Source organism: Prunus avium, chromosome 3, assembly GCF_965620075.1.
Source record: "Prunus avium chromosome 3, drPruAviu1.hap1.1, whole genome shotgun sequence".
Taxonomy (NCBI): domain Eukaryota; kingdom Viridiplantae; phylum Streptophyta; class Magnoliopsida; order Rosales; family Rosaceae; genus Prunus; species Prunus avium.
Genome location: NC_142286.1, coordinates 39,628,514 through 39,646,811, shown reverse-complemented (window position 1 = coordinate 39,646,811; position 18,298 = coordinate 39,628,514). Strand labels below are relative to the sequence as shown.

General features: G+C 34.2%; 3 protein-coding genes across 3 annotated transcripts; all 3 read left to right on the top strand.

Annotated features, from left to right (window-relative positions):
• Window positions 1-9,112: 9,112 nt before the first annotated feature.
• Window positions 9,113-9,841, top strand: LOC110756500 (large ribosomal subunit protein uL15x). Its single transcript, XM_021957943.2, has one exon. The coding sequence runs from the start codon at window positions 9,200-9,202 to the stop codon at window positions 9,641-9,643; it is 444 nt and encodes a 147-aa protein (XP_021813635.1). The 5' UTR covers window positions 9,113-9,199; the 3' UTR covers window positions 9,644-9,841.
• Window positions 9,842-11,171: 1,330 nt separating this feature from the next.
• On the top strand, window positions 11,172-14,783 carry LOC110756478 (GPI transamidase component family protein / Gaa1-like family protein). The gene is made up of 6 exons (XM_021957924.2): window positions 11,172-11,474; window positions 11,618-11,709; window positions 11,825-11,924; window positions 12,127-12,985; window positions 13,127-13,263; window positions 13,829-14,783. The coding sequence occupies exons 1-6, from the start codon at window positions 11,359-11,361 to the stop codon at window positions 14,700-14,702; spliced, it is 2,178 nt and encodes a 725-aa protein (XP_021813616.1). The 5' UTR covers window positions 11,172-11,358; the 3' UTR covers window positions 14,703-14,783.
• A 1,269-nt stretch (window positions 14,784-16,052) lies between these two features.
• Window positions 16,053-17,963, top strand: LOC110756491 (RNI-like superfamily protein). Its single transcript, XM_021957933.2, has one exon. The coding sequence runs from the start codon at window positions 16,332-16,334 to the stop codon at window positions 17,754-17,756; it is 1,425 nt and encodes a 474-aa protein (XP_021813625.2). The 5' UTR covers window positions 16,053-16,331; the 3' UTR covers window positions 17,757-17,963.
• The last annotated feature ends 335 nt before the right edge of the window (window positions 17,964-18,298 follow it).

The window sequence follows — 18,298 nt, the reverse complement described above, 5'->3', positions numbered from 1 at the left end:
TTCTCCCGACAAAAAAACCTCTGCGCTGACAAAGTTTCGTCGGGAGAGGTCTTTTTAAAATCTATATATATAAACTTAGGATGTTTAGGTTAATAAATTTTTTAAAAATTTATTTTTAGTAATTAAATAATATATTTGACTGATTTGATTAGTTAAATTAGTAATTATATTTTAATTATTATTTATTTAGTGAATAACTAGCAATAAATATGTTAATTAACTTCATGAATTATACTACGTAATAAACAGTAATTCAATTTTTCTTTTTCTATTTTTCCTTTAATATTCACTAAGTAAATAATAACTAATCAAAGTAATTAAAAAAGAGAAATACATATTATGCTACTTAAAGGGTTTGTAAAATCGTATAGCCGCGCGGCTATACTTGTTTTTTTTAAAATTTTAAAAACTGAGTATAGCCGTCCGGCTTTACTATTTTTACATGTCAAAAAAGAGGAGCCCAGTCATTAGGCGCCACGTGTCAAGACAACTCTATTTTAAAAAATAAATAAATAAAAACACAGAGTATAGCCGCCCGGCTGTACTCATTTTTGTTTTGAAAAAAAAGAGGACCCTCCGGCGATTAGACGCCACGTGTCACTATACTATTTTAAAAAAAAAACCTAGTATAGCCGCACGGCTAGACTATTCTAAAAGGTCTATCTATACTATTTAATATATAAATTAAAAATAGAAAAGAGGACCCTCAAAGTTTCATTGGTTTGTACTTTATAGATATTAATTTGCTAGTTTCAACATATCCAAAGTAGATATTAATAAGCCACTATATAATGTTTTAGTATAACTTTTATTACATATATTTTTGGTATTCAATAATATATGAGAATTATTTGTATAATACGTGAACTTTGTGTGAATTATTGAAAATTTTGTAAAAAATATGGGTATTAAGCATTAGAAATGCGTATGTACATGTACAATACGACTATTGCACGTTTGCTTTTTAAATAATAGTAGACACCTATAGAATACGAATGTATTATTGAAAAATACATACCTACATATATACTTACATATATAAAACACTATAAGATATTAATTCAATTAAATAAGTTGGGGGAAAGTTTAATTGTAATGAAACTAATTGTATATTTTTATACAAATTTTTTTAAAAAAAATAACATAAACACTTCTCCCGACGAAATTTCGTCGGCATAGGTCTATGCCGGCAAATATTCGTCGGATTACGTTTCTCCCGACAAAAAAACCTCTGCGCTGACAAAGTTTCGTCGGGAGAGGTCTTTTTAAAATCTATATATATAAACTTAGGATGTTTAGGTTAATAAATTTTTTAAAAATTTATTTTTAGTAATTAAATAATATATTTGACTGATTTGATTAGTTAAATTAGTAATTATATTTTAATTATTATTTATTTAGTGAATAACTAGCAATAAATATGTTAATAAACTTCATGAATTATACTACGTAATAAACAGTAATTCAATTTTTCTTTTTCTATTTTTCCTTTAATATTCACTAAGTAAATAATAACTAATCAAAGTAATTAAAAAAGAGAAATACATATTATGCTACTTAAAGGGTTTGTAAAATCGTATAGCCGCGCGGCTATACTTGTTTTTTTTAAAATTTTAAAAACTGAGTATAGCCGTCCGGCGTTACTATTTTTACATGTCAAAAAAGAGGAGCCCAGTCATTAGGCGCCACGTGTCAAGACAACTCTATTTTAAAAAATAAATAAATAAAAACACAGAGTATAGCCGCCCGGCTGTACTCATTTTTGTTTTGAAAAAAAAGAGGACCCTCCGGCGATTAGACGCCACGTGTCACTATACTATTTTTGAAAAAAAAAACCTAGTATAGCCGCACGGCTAGACTATTCTAAAAGGTCTATCTATACTATTTAATATATAAATTAAAAATAGAAAAGAGGACCCTCAAAGTTTCATTGGTTTGTACTTTATAGATATTAATTTGCTAGTTTCAACATATCCAAAGTAGATATTAATAAGCCACTATATAATGTTTTAGTATAACTTTTATTACATATATTTTTGGTATTCAATAATATATGAGAATTATTTGTATAATACGTGAACTTTGTGTGAATTATTGAAAATTTTGTAAAAAATATGGGTATTAAGCATTAGAAATGCGTATGTACATGTACAATACGACTATTGCACGTTTGCTTTTTAAATAATAGTAGACACCTATAGAATACGAATGTATTATTGAAAAATACATACCTACATATATACTTACATATATAAAACACTATAAGATATTAATTCAATTAAATAAGTTGGGGGAAAGTTTAATTGTAATGAAACTAATTGTATATTTTTATACAAATTTTTTTTTAAAAAATAACATAAACACTTCTCCCGACGAAATTTCGTCGGCATAGGTCTATGCCGGCAAATATTCGTCGGATTACGTTTCTCCCGACAAAAAAACCTCTGCGCTGACAAAGTTTCGTCGGGAGAGGTCTTTTTAAAATCTATATATATAAACTTAGGATGTTTAGGTTAATAAATTTTTTAAAAATTTATTTTTAGTAATTAAATAATATATTTGACTGATTTGATTAGTTAAATTAGTAATTATATTTTAATTATTATTTATTTAGTGAATAACTAGCAATAAATATGTTAATTAACTTCATGAATTATACTACGTAATAAACAGTAATTCAATTTTTCTTTTTCTATTTTTCCTTTAATATTCACTAAGTAAATAATAACTAATCAAAGTAATTAAAAAAGAGAAATACATATTATGCTACTTAAAGGGTTTGTAAAATCGTATAGCCGCGCGGCTATACTTGTTTTTTTTAAAATTTTAAAAACTGAGTATAGCCGTCCGGCTTTACTATTTTTACATGTCAAAAAAGAGGAGCCCAGTCATTAGGCGCCACGTGTCAAGACAACTCTATTTTAAAAAATAAATAAATAAAAACACAGAGTATAGCCGCCCGGCTGTACTCATTTTTGTTTTGAAAAAAAAGAGGACCCTCCGGCGATTAGACGCCACGTGTCACTATACTATTTTTGAAAAAAAAAACCTAGTATAGCCGCACGGCTAGACTATTCTAAAAGGTCTATCTATACTATTTAATATATAAATTAAAAATAGAAAAGAGGACCCTCAAAGTTTCATTGGTTTGTACTTTATAGATATTAATTTGCTAGTTTCAACATATCCAAAGTAGATATTAATAAGCCACTATATAATGTTTTAGTATAACTTTTATTACATATATTTTTGGTATTCAATAATATATGAGAATTATTTGTATAATACGTGAACTTTGTGTGAATTATTGAAAATTTTGTAAAAAATATGGGTATTAAGCATTAGAAATGCGTATGTACATGTACAATACGACTATTGCACGTTTGCTTTTTAAATAATAGTAGACACCTATAGAATACGAATGTATTATTGAAAAATACATACCTACATATATACTTACATATATAAAACACTATAAGATATTAATTCAATTAAATAAGTTGGGGGAAAGTTTAATTGTAATGAAACTAATTGTATATTTTTATACAAATTTTTTTTTAAAAAATAACATAAACACTTCTCCCGACGAAATTTCGTCGGCATAGGTCTATGCCGGCAAATATTCGTCGGATTACGTTTCTCCCGACAAAAAAACCTCTGCGCTGACAAAGTTTCGTCGGGAGAGGTCTTTTTAAAATCTATATATATAAACTTAGGATGTTTAGGTTAATAAATTTTTTAAAAATTTATTTTTAGTAATTAAATAATATATTTGACTGATTTGATTAGTTAAATTAGTAATTATATTTTAATTATTATTTATTTAGTGAATAACTAGCAATAAATATGTTAATTAACTTCATGAATTATACTACGTAATAAACAGTAATTCAATTTTTCTTTTTCTATTTTTCCTTTAATATTCACTAAGTAAATAATAACTAATCAAAGTAATTAAAAAAGAGAAATACATATTATGCTACTTAAAGGGTTTGTAAAATCGTATAGCCGCGCGGCTATACTTGTTTTTTTTAAAATTTTAAAAACTGAGTATAGCCGTCTGGCTTTACTATTTTTACATGTCAAAAAAGAGGAGCCCAGTCATTAGGCGCCACGTGTCAAGACAACTCTATTTTAAAAAAAAACAATTAAAAACACAGAGTATAGCCGTCCGGCTGTACTCATTTTTGTTTTGAAAAAAAAGAGGACCCTCCGGCGATTAGACGCCACGTGTCACTATACTATTTTTGAAAAAAAAAACCTAGTATAGCCGCACGGCTAGACTATTCTAAAAGGTCTATCTATTCTATTTAATATATAAATTAAAAATAGAAAAGAGGACCCTCCAAGTTTCATTGGTTTGTACTTTATAGATATTAATTTGCTAGTTTCAACATATCCAAAGTAGATATTAATAAGCCACTATATAATGTTTTAGTATAACTTTTATTACATATATTATTGGTATTCAATAATATATGAGAATTATTTGTATAATACGTGAACTTTGTGTGAATTATTGAAAATCTTGTAAAAAATATGGGTATTAAGCATTAGAAATGCGTATGTACATGTACAATACGACTATTGCACGTTTGCTTTTTAAAAAATAGTAGACATCTATAGAATACGAATGTATTATTGAAAAATAAATACCTACATATGTACTTACATATATAAAACACTATAAGATATTAATTCAATTAAAGAAGTTGGGGGAAAGTTTAATTGTAATGAAACTAATTATATATTTTTATACAAAAAAAAAAATTTAAAAATAACATAAACACTTCTCCCGACGAAATTTCGTCGGCATAGGTCTATGCCGGCAAATATTCGTCGGATTAGATTTCTCCCGACAAAAAAACCTTTGCGCCGATGAAATTTCGTTGGGATAGCTCTTTAAAAAAATATATATATATGAACTTAGGATGTGTAGGTTAATTAATTTTTAAAAAATTTATTTTTAGTATTTAAATAATATATTTGATTGATTTGATTAGTTAAATTAGTAATTATATTTTAATTATTATTTATTTAGTGAATAACTAGTAATAAATATGTTAATTAACTTCATGAATTATACTACTTAATAAATAGTAATTCAATTTTTCTTTTTCTTTTTTTCCTTTAATATTCACTAAGTAAATAATAACTAAAACATAATTACTAATCAAAGTAATTAAAAAAGAGAAATACATATTATGCTATTTAAAGGGTTTGTAAAATCGTATAGCCGCGCGGCTATATTTTTTTTTAATTTGAAAAACTGAGTATAGCCGTACGGCTGTACTATTTTTACATGTCAAAAAAGAGGAGCTCAGTCATTAGGCGCCACGTGTCAAGACAACTATACTTTAAAAAAAAATTAAAAACACTGAGTATAGCCGCCCGGCTGTACTCATTTTTGTTTTTTTAAAGAAGATGACCCTCCAGCGATTGGACGCCATGTGTCACTATACTATTTTTGAAAAAAAAAACCTAGCATAGCCGCACGGCTAGACTATTCTAAAAGGTCTATCTATACTATTTAATGTATAAATTAAAAAAAGAAAAGAGGACCCTCCAAGTTTCATTGGTTTGTACTTTATAGATATTAATTTGCTAGTTTCAACATATCCAAAGTAGATATTAATAAGCCACTATATAATGTTTTAGTATAACTTTTATAACATATATTATTGGTATTCAATAATATATGAGAATTATTTGTATAATACGTGAACTTTGTGTGAATTATTGAAAATTTTGTAAAAAATATGGGTATTAAGCATTAGAAATGCGTATGTACAATACGACTATTGTATGTTTGCTTTATAAAAAACAGTAGACATCTATGGAATACGAATGTATTATTGAAAAATACGTACGTACATATATACTTACATATATATATATATATATATATATATATATATACTATAAGATATTAATTAAATTAAAGAAGTTGGGGAAAAAAGAAAAGTAAAGAAACTAATTTTATCTTTTTTTAAAAAATATATATAAAAGAATAACATAAACACTTCTCCCGACGAAATTTCGTCGGCATAGGTCTATGCCGGCAAATATTCGTCGGATTAGTTTTCTTCCGACAAAAAACCCTCTGCCGACGAAATTTCGTCGGGAGAGGTCTTTTTAAATATATATATATATATATAGAAACTTAGGATGTTTAGGTTAATTAATTTTTTAAAATTGTATTTTTAATAATTAGATAATATATTTGACTGATTGAATTAGTTAAATTAGTAATTAGTATTAAATATGTTAATTAACTTCATGAATTATATTACTTAATAAATAATAATTAGAAATGCGTATGTACATGTACAATTTGACTATTGTACGTTTGCTTTTTAAAAAATAGTAGACATCTATAGAATACGAATGTATTATTGAAAAATACGTACGTACATATATACTTACACATATATATATATATATAACATTGAAAGTGATAACATGGTTGGGAATGTGTTCATTATAACCAACTGACCATGACACATTAGTTAGGTGGTGTTTCTCTGATAGCTGTTATGTATGGATTTCTGAAATGGTAGTGATATTTTGTAGTTGCCATCCTCGGAAATGGGAGAGGTGGTGGTGTGGTGACTGATTTAGGAAGGTGATTCTATTTCCTGCAAATTTACTTCGTATTTGTATACCTTCCCCATTTTTCAGGAAATTATTCTTTTATCCCTCATCAAATGGCTCTATTTTTTTTATTCGAACTTCAAAAAGCACTAGCCAGTTTTAGGTTATAGCCGCGCGGCTGTACTTTCAAAATATTCGAATATATTTAAATAGTATAGCCGCGCGGCGATACCTTTAAAATATTAATATATTTTTAAAGTATCTCATGAAAGCAGCAGCCTATTGAGAAAGTCTTAAAACTAGAAAAGCAACCTTAAGAAAGTCTGAAACATAAACTCCAACTTGACGATTGGTGCACATCAAACACCACAAAGCAAATGATTTAGAAAAAACCCACCGCATAACAAACTGACTCATATTTGCAGAAGGATGGGCAAGGGCATCCTTCTTCATTATGTATTGTATCTTCAGTTACAGACAACAAAACATTTCAATCATAAAAAATAAAGGTGAAAGCGATCTAAGCAATAAGGTCGATCTATGCAATCCTTGGGGTGATGAAAAAGCACTGATTTATTGTTTGCAAAATTCACCATTACATACTCCATAGTCATGCTAATGTCCAACAATATAGGAAACAACATCAAGATAAATGATAAAATATATTGAGTACACATTATTTATTTATTGTTTACGAAATACATACATTACAACCTTGAGTTGTGTACTATATAACCCTAGAGTATCCCATATGAACTAAAATTTTCACTATGTTACTTGTTGAAATGGAGTAATTTTTCAATGTAACGGTCATAGTGCCACATGATGTTATTAATTCATTCATATTATAACACACTTGAATCGGTAACATCACATGACGATGTAACTCACACATTATAATTCCACAATATCGTGTGTTTTCTTTATAATTTTAAAATAGCAAAAAAAAAAATTGTCAATTTTGTTTGCATACATATATACATTTACACAAGTTAATTGTGTTTTTTTTTTTTGTTGTTGTTGTTGTTGTTGTTGTTGTTGTTGTTAGACGAATCTTAAAATTAACTAAATATACCTTATGATCTAAATACACCGTAATATTTAAATTAAAATATAAAATTAACTAACTACCAAAAAAACCCATGATACATCATAACACACACTATCACACAACACCAAATCTGCAAACTGATACAAATTAAGAAGAACATGTGAAGATGCAACCAAAGAATATAGCAACTTGGGAACAAATTTGCCGCCCGAATTGGGAGTTGGTAAGTTAATATTGGGCACATGTACTCGAATTATGGAGATAAAGAGAAGTTTGCAAGCTTAGAAACCGATATGTGTGAAACCCAAGATGATTTTGAATCTACAAAGGTGTTATGCACTGAAGAATGTGATAAATCCGAGGTAGAACACACGTCAGTGGATCTGTGAGATGGCAATTTATCAGAAATGTCAGCCGAAACTGAAGCTACAGCAAGAGCAGTAGCCGCAACCAGAGACAAGGAAGCCATGTCGGAAACGCAACCCAAAATCTCTCATGCCAATATCAAGCAACCCCCATACAACAATATGTAATAAGCCGAGCAACCAAATTTGGTGAAGACCCATAAAGCAATTTGGTTGCACATCAACTTGTTTCACAATTCAATATATATGTTTTTGTCATTTTATATTTATGTAAATTAGTAAGTCAAACTATTTTGTCATTTTATATTTATGTAAATTAGTAAGTCAATAAATAGTTTGATAGTATTGTATATTCAGTTAATTTTAGAATTCGTTTAACATCATCCTTTTTTTCATCAATCGTTTTTAATTACAACTAGTAAACATAATATGCATATGTAAGTCAGAGGAAGTTATTGCATGGAGAATATATGTGTATTTTTAAATTACTAACACAAACTTAATTTATACATATTATTCAAATTATTTAACCTTTTTTTTAATACAAGTAAGATTTTATTTTTAATTAATTTAAATTATGAGGAGGGGGATTTGAACTCTGATGCACATCTACTATAGCCAACTTGATTAAGCCTATGTTTGCTCAACTTATTTAACTCAAAATGTAGCATGACTGGTAGCGTGGAGCAATTACCCTCCCCCCTCCCAATGAAAAGTCCTAGATTCGAGTCATAACATATGTGTAGTATGTGTAAGTTTAGTATACTATCGTCTCTCTCAATAAAAAATGTCCCAAAAAAAAGTTAGCATGATTGACATTTCACCCTATTATAAAATAATTCTCTAAAATAATAGTACAGAAATATAGATTAAAGAAAAAACATAATGAATAAGCCCAACGTTAAGTTAGCCCAACTCGAACTATAGTAGATCCATTCTCTAATCTTAAAAGCCAATTCCCGGGAGGACTCTCGACGTTACCAACGGCCCAAAATAAAAACGAAAACGCAGCGTTCCAGCGTCCATTTTCTCCCCTCCTCTCTCCTTGCAGTCTACGACGCCGTTCAAGATAAACCCCCTTCCCTACATAATATATATTATTCTTCAAAGAAACCCTAGCAGGCACCTCCATTTCACTCCTTGTTAGCCGCTCCTCAGAAACCCTAGGCGGACAAAGAGACAAAGACTCATGACGACGAGGTTCAAGAAGAATCGCAAGAAGCGTGGCCACGTCAGTGCCGGGCATGGGCGTATCGGCAAGCACCGAAAGCATCCAGGCGGTCGCGGAAACGCCGGAGGTATGCACCACCATCGGATCCTCTTTGACAAGTACCATCCAGGGTATTTTGGTAAAGTGGGTATGAGGTACTTCCACAGGCTGCGCAACAAGTTCCACTGCCCCATCGTCAACCTCGACAAGCTGTGGTCACTTGTACCCCAGGATGTGAAGGACAAGGCCGCCAAAGGAAACGAGGCCCCATTGCTCGACGTCACCCAGTTCGGCTACTTCAAGGTGTTGGGTAAGGGCGTGTTGCCTAGCTCTCAGCCGTTGGTTGTGAAGGCCAAGCTGATTTCTAAGACCGCCGAGAAGAAGATCAAGGAGGCTGGTGGAGCCGTGGTGCTCACCGCTTAGGTTCTCATCCATTTTGATTTTCTAATCATTTTAAAGCATTTCCATTATCTTATAATTTGCTACTTTTATTATTACTGAGATATGTTATTAGACTCTATGTTTATTAGATGTTTTTGTTTACTTATGCCAACAAAAAACTGAAATGGATTTTGTGGACCGTTGCTCATTTTTATATGTCAATCAGTTGCTCAATTTGAATTTGTTCGTTTTGATTCTGTGTTTGCTTGCTGGGATTTAGTTATAAATGAAAATGGAATGATTGATAGCTTCAGAAATTGGGTACATTTTGGCAATGTGTTCAATCTGAACCTGGTCTGCTTAAGGGGCTTTCTATATAAGCTATTGTGGGAGCGGCTTTAACAGTAGTTGGTGTCTGATTGGCTTGTGCTTGCTGGCAAAGCGAGGACATTGTTATACTGTAGCAAACTTCTACTATTGCTCTTAAAGTGCTTTTGGATGAGGGAGATGACTTATGGTCACAGGTGATTTTTCTTTCTGAAGAATTGGATAGGACTGAGTTTTGTTTGGGATTTTTTGTTTGTTTGTTTAGGTAGCTAATAAAAGGCAAGATTAGTTCTTTTCTCCTTGCATTCTGATGTCCTGTTAAGATTATTTTGCTTGATCATTTATTCTCGCATCGATGTCATCGTGATCACTGCATTATGGATGCCCTGAACTGAACCCATTGAGATTGTGCTGCAAAGTTTAATTGACCTGGTCTGTGACTCGTGACTCTCGAGTGAATTACTGCCGCTCTTCTCCGGGCCGTATTTGGAAGGTTGAATTGGTTTGGTCACGAGGGAAGAGCCAAAAACACTTGTTAAGGTCGCAGCATGGGATCAAATTCAGGAGTAGTTTGGCTAACTCTTTCCATGAGTTGTGATCAATTCCTTAACGAGAAGCTGCAGAAAGCAAAACTACCCCAAATTTTGATTGCATCAGTGGCATATGACCGCAGTTCAGTTTGGCAATGGAAATAGGCATTATAACATGGGAGAGAAAGGAGAAAGAGATGATGAGGCCAGATGAAACAATGAGAATGGGTATATAGAAGAAACAATTAAAACCGAATTAACTCCAACCAGCAAATTGCTATCTTGTTTTGTTTTTTATGATAGCAAAATTCAAATGCCTAATAAAAGAAATGAAAACAGTAACAATTATCGCTTACTTGGGATTTAAAAAAAAACCCTAGTTATAGGCAAAACAATCAATCAAATGATTGTTTTTTATTGAATATTGAGTGATGAATTTTTGACTGTCGAAGTAAAATTTAAATAATTTTAACTCTTTGACAATTTTTCAATGAAAATGACCTTATGGGTTGGATTCTTTACTCGACTCATGCATGATACATGATGTTTAGCAAACTTGAGTCACAAAAGAAAAGTGGATGATAAAAACCCCAAAGACAGGAAAAATAATGCGGTGACGGCCCAATTTAGACAAAATCAAAGCACATAGCCCCCTGTGCATACATATAAACGGCTTGACCCAATAAAAAAGCCCAAAGCCCGAAGCAACAACAGGTCTTCAAGTCCACCGGGATCTTGTCGTCTCTGAGCTTCAGCCTTCAGCTCAGCTCTTCGTCTTCGCTCGAAAATGGAGTCTGACTGACCGACTGACTGTCTAAGAAACCGTCACTTGCCCTAATAAGAGAAATAACTCATACGAAGCAAAGCGCCTTTGGATTTGAAATCCATTCCGAGCCAAGAATGGTAGCTGAGAAGGAGAGCGAGAGCGTGACACCCGCTATACCTAGAGCTCGACCTAAACCTAGACCAATTGTACAGTTGGGGATCTTCCTCATCTCTCACAGCCTCCTCTTCAGGTATTCTTCACTTTTCCCTCTATCTCATATTTAGTATTTCTTTAAATTCCATAAAATATCAATAACTCTTCACCACAATCCCATCCTGCCATCAGTAAGCACAGATTAGTGATAGATTGGCCGTCGTTTTTCTCTTTTTGCAGTGTCGTTTTCTCCACAGCTGGGGTTCTGGCTCTTTTGCTGCTTCCGGTTCTCGCCAAGAACACCTACATCTCCGAGAATGCCCTTATGCCAGGTCAGCTCTCCATCTTCAATCTCTCTCTGCTTCTGATTCATTCACCTTTGTTTGTGTTATTTGTTCAATTATTAACATGGTTGTGTTGCTGCGGGTGCAATTGCTTACTTATCAGGCTCTGTGGCTCCTATGCTCTCCAATCAGGAGGTTGCAGAGGCTAATAGATTGGTCAAGGATTTGACTTCATTGAATTCCAAGCCTCTCGCTTCGGCAATGTATGCCCTTCTTCTTCGAATTTCAGCTGACTGTTTTGTTTTTTCCTCCCAACTCTGGTCTATAGACAATGCTATTTCTGCATTTAAATTATCAACTTTGAAGATAGTATGAACTACACAGCTTGGCTCATTTTTACTCGCGTTTGTGCCTCTAATTAAACTGATATTTGTCAAAGTTTTATGATAACATTCTCTGTTGCAGAGGAAGTCAAAGACTCATATCACAGTACATGTCAAACTTGGGCGCTGAAGTTAGTCATCATAAGTTCCACTCTCAATTAAATCAGTTTCACCCTCTGCACTTCTTTTCTAGCCCTGATTCTGGAAGAGTTGAGCAGAACATCAGTTGTGCATTGCTTGGTGTCAACACTGTTGGAATTATCAGAGCACCGCGTGGTGATGGGAAAGAAGCTATTGTCTTGGTTACACCTTTCAATTCAGTGAAACTTAACCAGAATGAGGCCTTATCCTTGGCCATTGCATACTCCGTGTTTTCCTTGCTCACTAGAGTTCCTTGGCTGGCCAAGGATGTTATATGGCTCGTTGCAGATTCCCAATTTGGAGAGTATTCTGGAGTTGCTGCTTGGCTAAGAGACTATCACACACCTGTATTTAGTGGACTGGGCACGCTAGATGCAGAAATGTGTCCGGAAAGCAATAATATTTATGGACTGAATGAGAACCTTTTTACAGAAAGGACGATTTATGATGGATTTAAACGCGCTGGGACAATGGCTGCAGCCCTTGTCATTAAGGTTGCAGATCGAAGTGAACAATATGAGGATAGTCTTAGCATCTATGCTGAAGCATCCAACGGGCAGATGCCAAATCTTGACCTCATCAATATTGTGAATTATTTAGCAGTGCATAGGCAAGGTTTGCGGGTGAAGGTGGAGAAATTTTGGCCTTTTCTTGGCTTGAAGTGGCTCAAGACTTTGGGTGAAATATTTGAATCACTAGGACATTTGGCTAGAAGTGTAAATCCCCAATGGAAATTTGGTATCCCAGCTGCAGATTATATTGAGGGCAGTGCTACACTCGCAAGTTCATTGTACCACCAGGTGGGTCTACTTTTCTTTGTGTTGCCTCAAATGTCTTTGTTTACAGTTTGATGAACAAGGATATAAGACAATTTGTGTTTTCCCACTAATCTATGTCAACAATGGTATGTTTACTTATATACCGATTCTTCCTGATGTCAGGCTTTGGGTGTCCCCACTGGCCCCCATGGTGCCTTTCGTGATTACCAAGTTGATGCAATTACTTTGGAAATTTTTCCCAAAGTTTCTTCTTTGGATAACAAAGTCAGGCAAAATGATTTTCTTCTACGAAGTGGCCGGTAAGTGCTGAGTCATATCTCTTCCCATGAAAATTTGTTAATCTGCCTTTCCAGTTAACATCTACAATCTAGAAATCTTGGTATCTAGGTGAAGATTTCATAATGAATACTTGCCATTGGTGAATTGTTTTTTGGAGGTCATAGTTGTCTGTAACCTTTCTACCGTACTGACTGTGTTCCTTTCCTTTACTTTTCTTTTTGGTTTGGGGAGTGAAGGCTTAGTTATATTTCATTGTGAGAAAAGGGAATGTGGAAAATATATAAAGCTGTTAACTTTTTCTTAATAGGTGGATAATCTGCATTTTCACTTTCACTTGGTGCATTTAAATGTATTTAAGGTAGTATATAGGTTGTATTATTTGCTATGATCTCCCTAATTTAGTTTGTTCTATTGTACTCTTTTGTTATATCTTTCTCCACTCCAGTCATATCATGATTTGTTATTTTACTTGTCTTTGTGTCATGATTTGTTATTTTACTTGTCTTTGTATCCATGATAAGCAATCAGATGAAAAATTCCTTATATTGTGTCAATCTGGATTCGGTTTTCTTGTTATTTGTGCAGATTAATTGAAGGAGTCATACGGTCAGTAAACAACCTCCTAGAGAAGTTTCACCAGTCCTTTTTCCTGTACCTATTAACGTCTCCCGGTAAATTTGTGTCAGTGGGAGTTTACATGATTGCTTTTGCACTTCTAGTTGCACCACTTCCAATGGTGGCAGCTTCTCTCTATGTTGATGCCAGTAACTCCGATTATAGTCTAAAAATAGACAAACCTGCTCCTTTGGGCAATGCTTCTGATGAACCTTGCATCACTCTCAAATCATGGAAATGGCTTTTTGCAGCGAAGAAAGTTTTTTTTGTGCACTTGTGGGGCTCTGTTGTTTCATTACTCCCGTATTTCATCTGTCAAATACCCAGTTGCACTCCAACAACCAGCTTTCTTATCTGGGTTTTCCTTTCAATACTCAGCCTTGTGGTCATGTACATTGTCTTGGCTTCTCCATCCTCTCATGCCAATGAATCTCAACTGCAAAGAGGAGAATGGGCTATCTTGAAATCAGTAACTCTGTCAGCTGCCTTCATTGGTTTGTGTCTCATGTCAGTCATTAACTTTGCTACGGCAGAAATTGGGGGGTTATTGATGGTCCCAATGTGCTTGATGGCTCATCCTTTAAAGCTGGATGTTAAAGCTAGGAGCATCAGAACAGTTTCGAGGGTGGTTTATAATCTTGTTCTGGGGTTTATTGGGTTCCCACCAGTTGCTTTTATAGTGTTGAAAGGTGCATTCGAGGGTTTCAGCGGCGTTAATGTCGGCGACTTCTGGTCTTGGGTGGAGTCCCTATGGGCTTGGAATAGTGCTACTTACCTCTATATCGGTATGGTTCACCTGCCATGCTGGGTTTTGTGTATTCATATTTTGTTTCATCGTTGCTAACATGTTGTAAACAATTATCAGATAAATTAGTGATTGGTTTAGACCTGCTGAAAATCAGAAAATGAACAGAACTTCTCTCTCTATGATATGTCTAATGACTCTAACCTGGTGCCTGTTGATGTTGGCTGATGGTCCCATCAGAATAATTTCTTTTTGTTCTGGATTGTCAAAGCAGATGCTAGAAATTAATTAAGGACCATATTCCACACTCGCACAAAAGGTAAGGGAGGAATTTAGGCCATAGAATAGAATAAAGATGGCTGTGATTCAAAATTCGTACCGCATACAGGTGGTTATGGTGTTTTCTTCTTTTTTCAACTGATTGGTAAAGTATCACTTTATATAAATATATAGGATGTGTGTGCATATTTTTACGAGACATATGGTTGTGGTGCTCAAGCATCGTATGGTATGATGGTACATAAAATAAAACTTGTAGATAGATAGCTTCCAATTCCATGACCGAAATTTGTCATAAACCTGTACCCAAAGCCGCTAGATGACGAATATACCCGAGCTTGTTCATGTTTGATAACCATTTCAATTTTAGTTTTTAGTTTTTAGTTTTTATTTTTTTGTGCTAGAATATTGAGGAAAAAGAGGGAGGAAAAAAGTGAGAATAAGGGTGAAGATGAAATTGAGAGGGGGATGAGAGGAATGAGTAACAAAAGTGCAAATAAAATTAAAAACTGAAATTTATTTGAAATTGTTTTTACTTTTGTTGTTCCTCTCTCCCATCATCCCCTCTAATCCTCTCTCTTAATCTTATCCTCACTCCTCTATACTTTAGTATAAAAAGTGAAAATTAAAAATTGAAATTGAAATTGAAATTGTTATTAAACGGGCCCAAATAAAATGAAATACAAATGCTTACGAGGTTGTAAAAAAAATATATTCTTTGTCCTCTAATTATTTTTTCCTTTCAGTAATTACTTCGTTCCTTATAAATATTGGCCTTTTGGTTATGGAAATGAATTGAAATAAAATGAATTGAAATAAAATGAATTAGGGTTTTAGGGTTTGGGCTATTGGTTATGGAAATGAAATGAATTTGCTCTTTGGGCATGTCATATCATCTCTTTTCTTGCCTTATATGCCTTTCCTTTTCGGTGATGAATTTGCTTGGGACCCGGACAATCATAAAAGTATAGAAAGGTGAGACGGCCGTGAGCGGTTGGATGATGTATCAATCTATCATCTTATTGGTTAATTTAATAGGTCCCCAGTCCTTCCCACATATGACTACACGTCTTGTAGCGCGTGGCGTGGGAGTGAATGACATAAAACCCCGCTTTCAGTGTGACTTGTACGCACTCGAAACTTGGAACTGCACCTAAAGCAAACTCCTTCATCTAATAAATAATATTAAACCGCCATTTCATTTTCCTTAAACCAAAACAAAGCAAAACAGAGCACACCAAAGCAAAAAAGCAAGCAATAGTCAAATTGAGAAGGCCTCTAGAATTAGAAAGACAATTCCTTTTGTTTTGTATTTGGTAGGTGGTGGTGCGAAATCCAAAGTTCCAAACAAAGAACCAGAAAAGAAGAACCAATTTGATGAAGAAGAAGAAGAAGAATTGAGCCTCAGCCACCGCACACACGCACAAACACAGAGAGAGAGAGAGAGAGATGGATAAGTTGCTATGTGATGAACTTGTACAAGAAATCTTCCAAAGACTTCCACCCTCAACATCCTCTTCAGTTTCTCTTGTCTCCAAGCGCTGGCTTTACCTCTACCGAACCTCCAAAACCTCCCTCTCTCTCCGCCTTACCCCTCATGATTACACCATCCCTTCTCTCTCCTCCCTTCTCTCTCACTACCCTTTCCTTTCTTCTCTCTCTCTTCTCTTAGCTCCTGACCCCACCACCACAAAATCAACCACTTTTGCTGATCATCTCCTTCTCTTAGTCTCTTCCTTTTGTCCCCAGCTTCACAGCCTGAGGTTTTTGGCTGGTCCTGTCTCCCTCTCCTCTCTCACTTCTCTCTCTGCAGCATGTACCCAACTCACCTATCTGTGTATCAATCTCTCCAGGCCTCTGTTCCTCGTGTGGATTCTCAATTTCCCTTCTTTGAAGGAACTGTCAATCTTGGTTTGCTGTGGGGAAGGTCTTGAACAAGCTGTTGATGGCAATACGGAATATGGGTTCTGTGCAGACGACGATTCTGATGCAGAGTTGGGTTTGGAAAGTCTTTGTTTATCTGGAATTGGAGCTGATGATTGGGGCTTGGGTTGGCTTTGGAGAAGCTGTCGAAAGCTGAAGAAATTGCAGTTTAGGAGCTGTGAAGGGATTGGTGATGGAGGGTCTTTTTCGTCCTTTGTTAGGTGTTTACAGGGTGTTCAAGAAGTGGAGCTCAGGACTTGTAGGACTATAATTGATGGGGTACTGGTGAAATTGGCCGAGAATTGCGATTCTCTGACTTCTCTTTTGGTTTATGATGGTGGTAGCAGAGAGGGTCTGCTTAGGTTTTTTAGCCAAAGCCGTTGTAACTTGCAAAAACTCGACCTTCGATTACCTCTTGACCTTAAAAATGATCATCTATTGGCTGTCGCAATGAATTTCAGAAGCCTTTCAAGTCTTAAACTTCAAAGCTGCTGTCTTGTCAGTGGTGAAGGCCTCAGGGCTCTTGGGGCCGCCTTGAGTTCTGGCCTTGAAGAATTGGCTCTAGTAAATTGTGATGTGGTTGAAAGAGAACCAGGGTTGTTGTCCACATTAGGACAGAATTTCAGGCAACTGAGGAAATTGGATTTGTCTTATAATGAAATGTTGGTGGACAAAGAGCTCGCATCAATGCTAGTTTCATGTAACTATTTGGTTGATTTGAGGTTGAGAGGATGTAAAGGGCTTACTAATGCAGCCATGGTTTCTGTGTTTAAGAGCTGCAAGTATTTGGAGAATGTTGATATCATTCGCTGTTGTGGGATACAAGCTGAGGCAATTGAGTTTTTTGTTATGAACTCTCCTCAGCTGAGACAGGTGCAGGTCGAGCAAAGCAAGATATCGGATGCCGCAAAGACTTGGGCCTCACATAAGTTCATTGAGGCTGTTGCTTGATTCGGTGAAGCTACTAATGTATATTTATGTTAATAAAATGTTTCAAATGAAACAGGTATTTATCACACTGCTTGTTCTGTTTTAATTTGTGAATGGTTGTTGTCTGGAAATGTATGGACAGAAAGAGCAGCTTATGCTTTCTCTGAATAATGATACTTTGTGTACACGAATGTTGATGTATTTATAAACAATAAGATTATTGCATCAGTTACGTGTAATGTTTTTCTTCTCTATTTCAATGAGAAAGGCATAACTCTTTTGATGCAGAGTGTGTTGCTTTTGCTTCTTCTTTGGTACACTGGAAATGAAAGAACTACCAATCCCTTTGAATTGGCTTCATACTTTATTGTCCTGCTGCACATACACCTTAAATTGTGGACTGATTATGAGTGTCCTGTTTCTGTTTTTCTTTTTAACTTTTCTTTCCTGACTGATCCATACATTTTCTGTGAGAACGCTTTTTATTTCTAGCGATATTTCCCACGGGGATGAATACAAAAGGGCATCTCTATTAGCTTTCCTGTGTAAGTCCAAAGGAACTG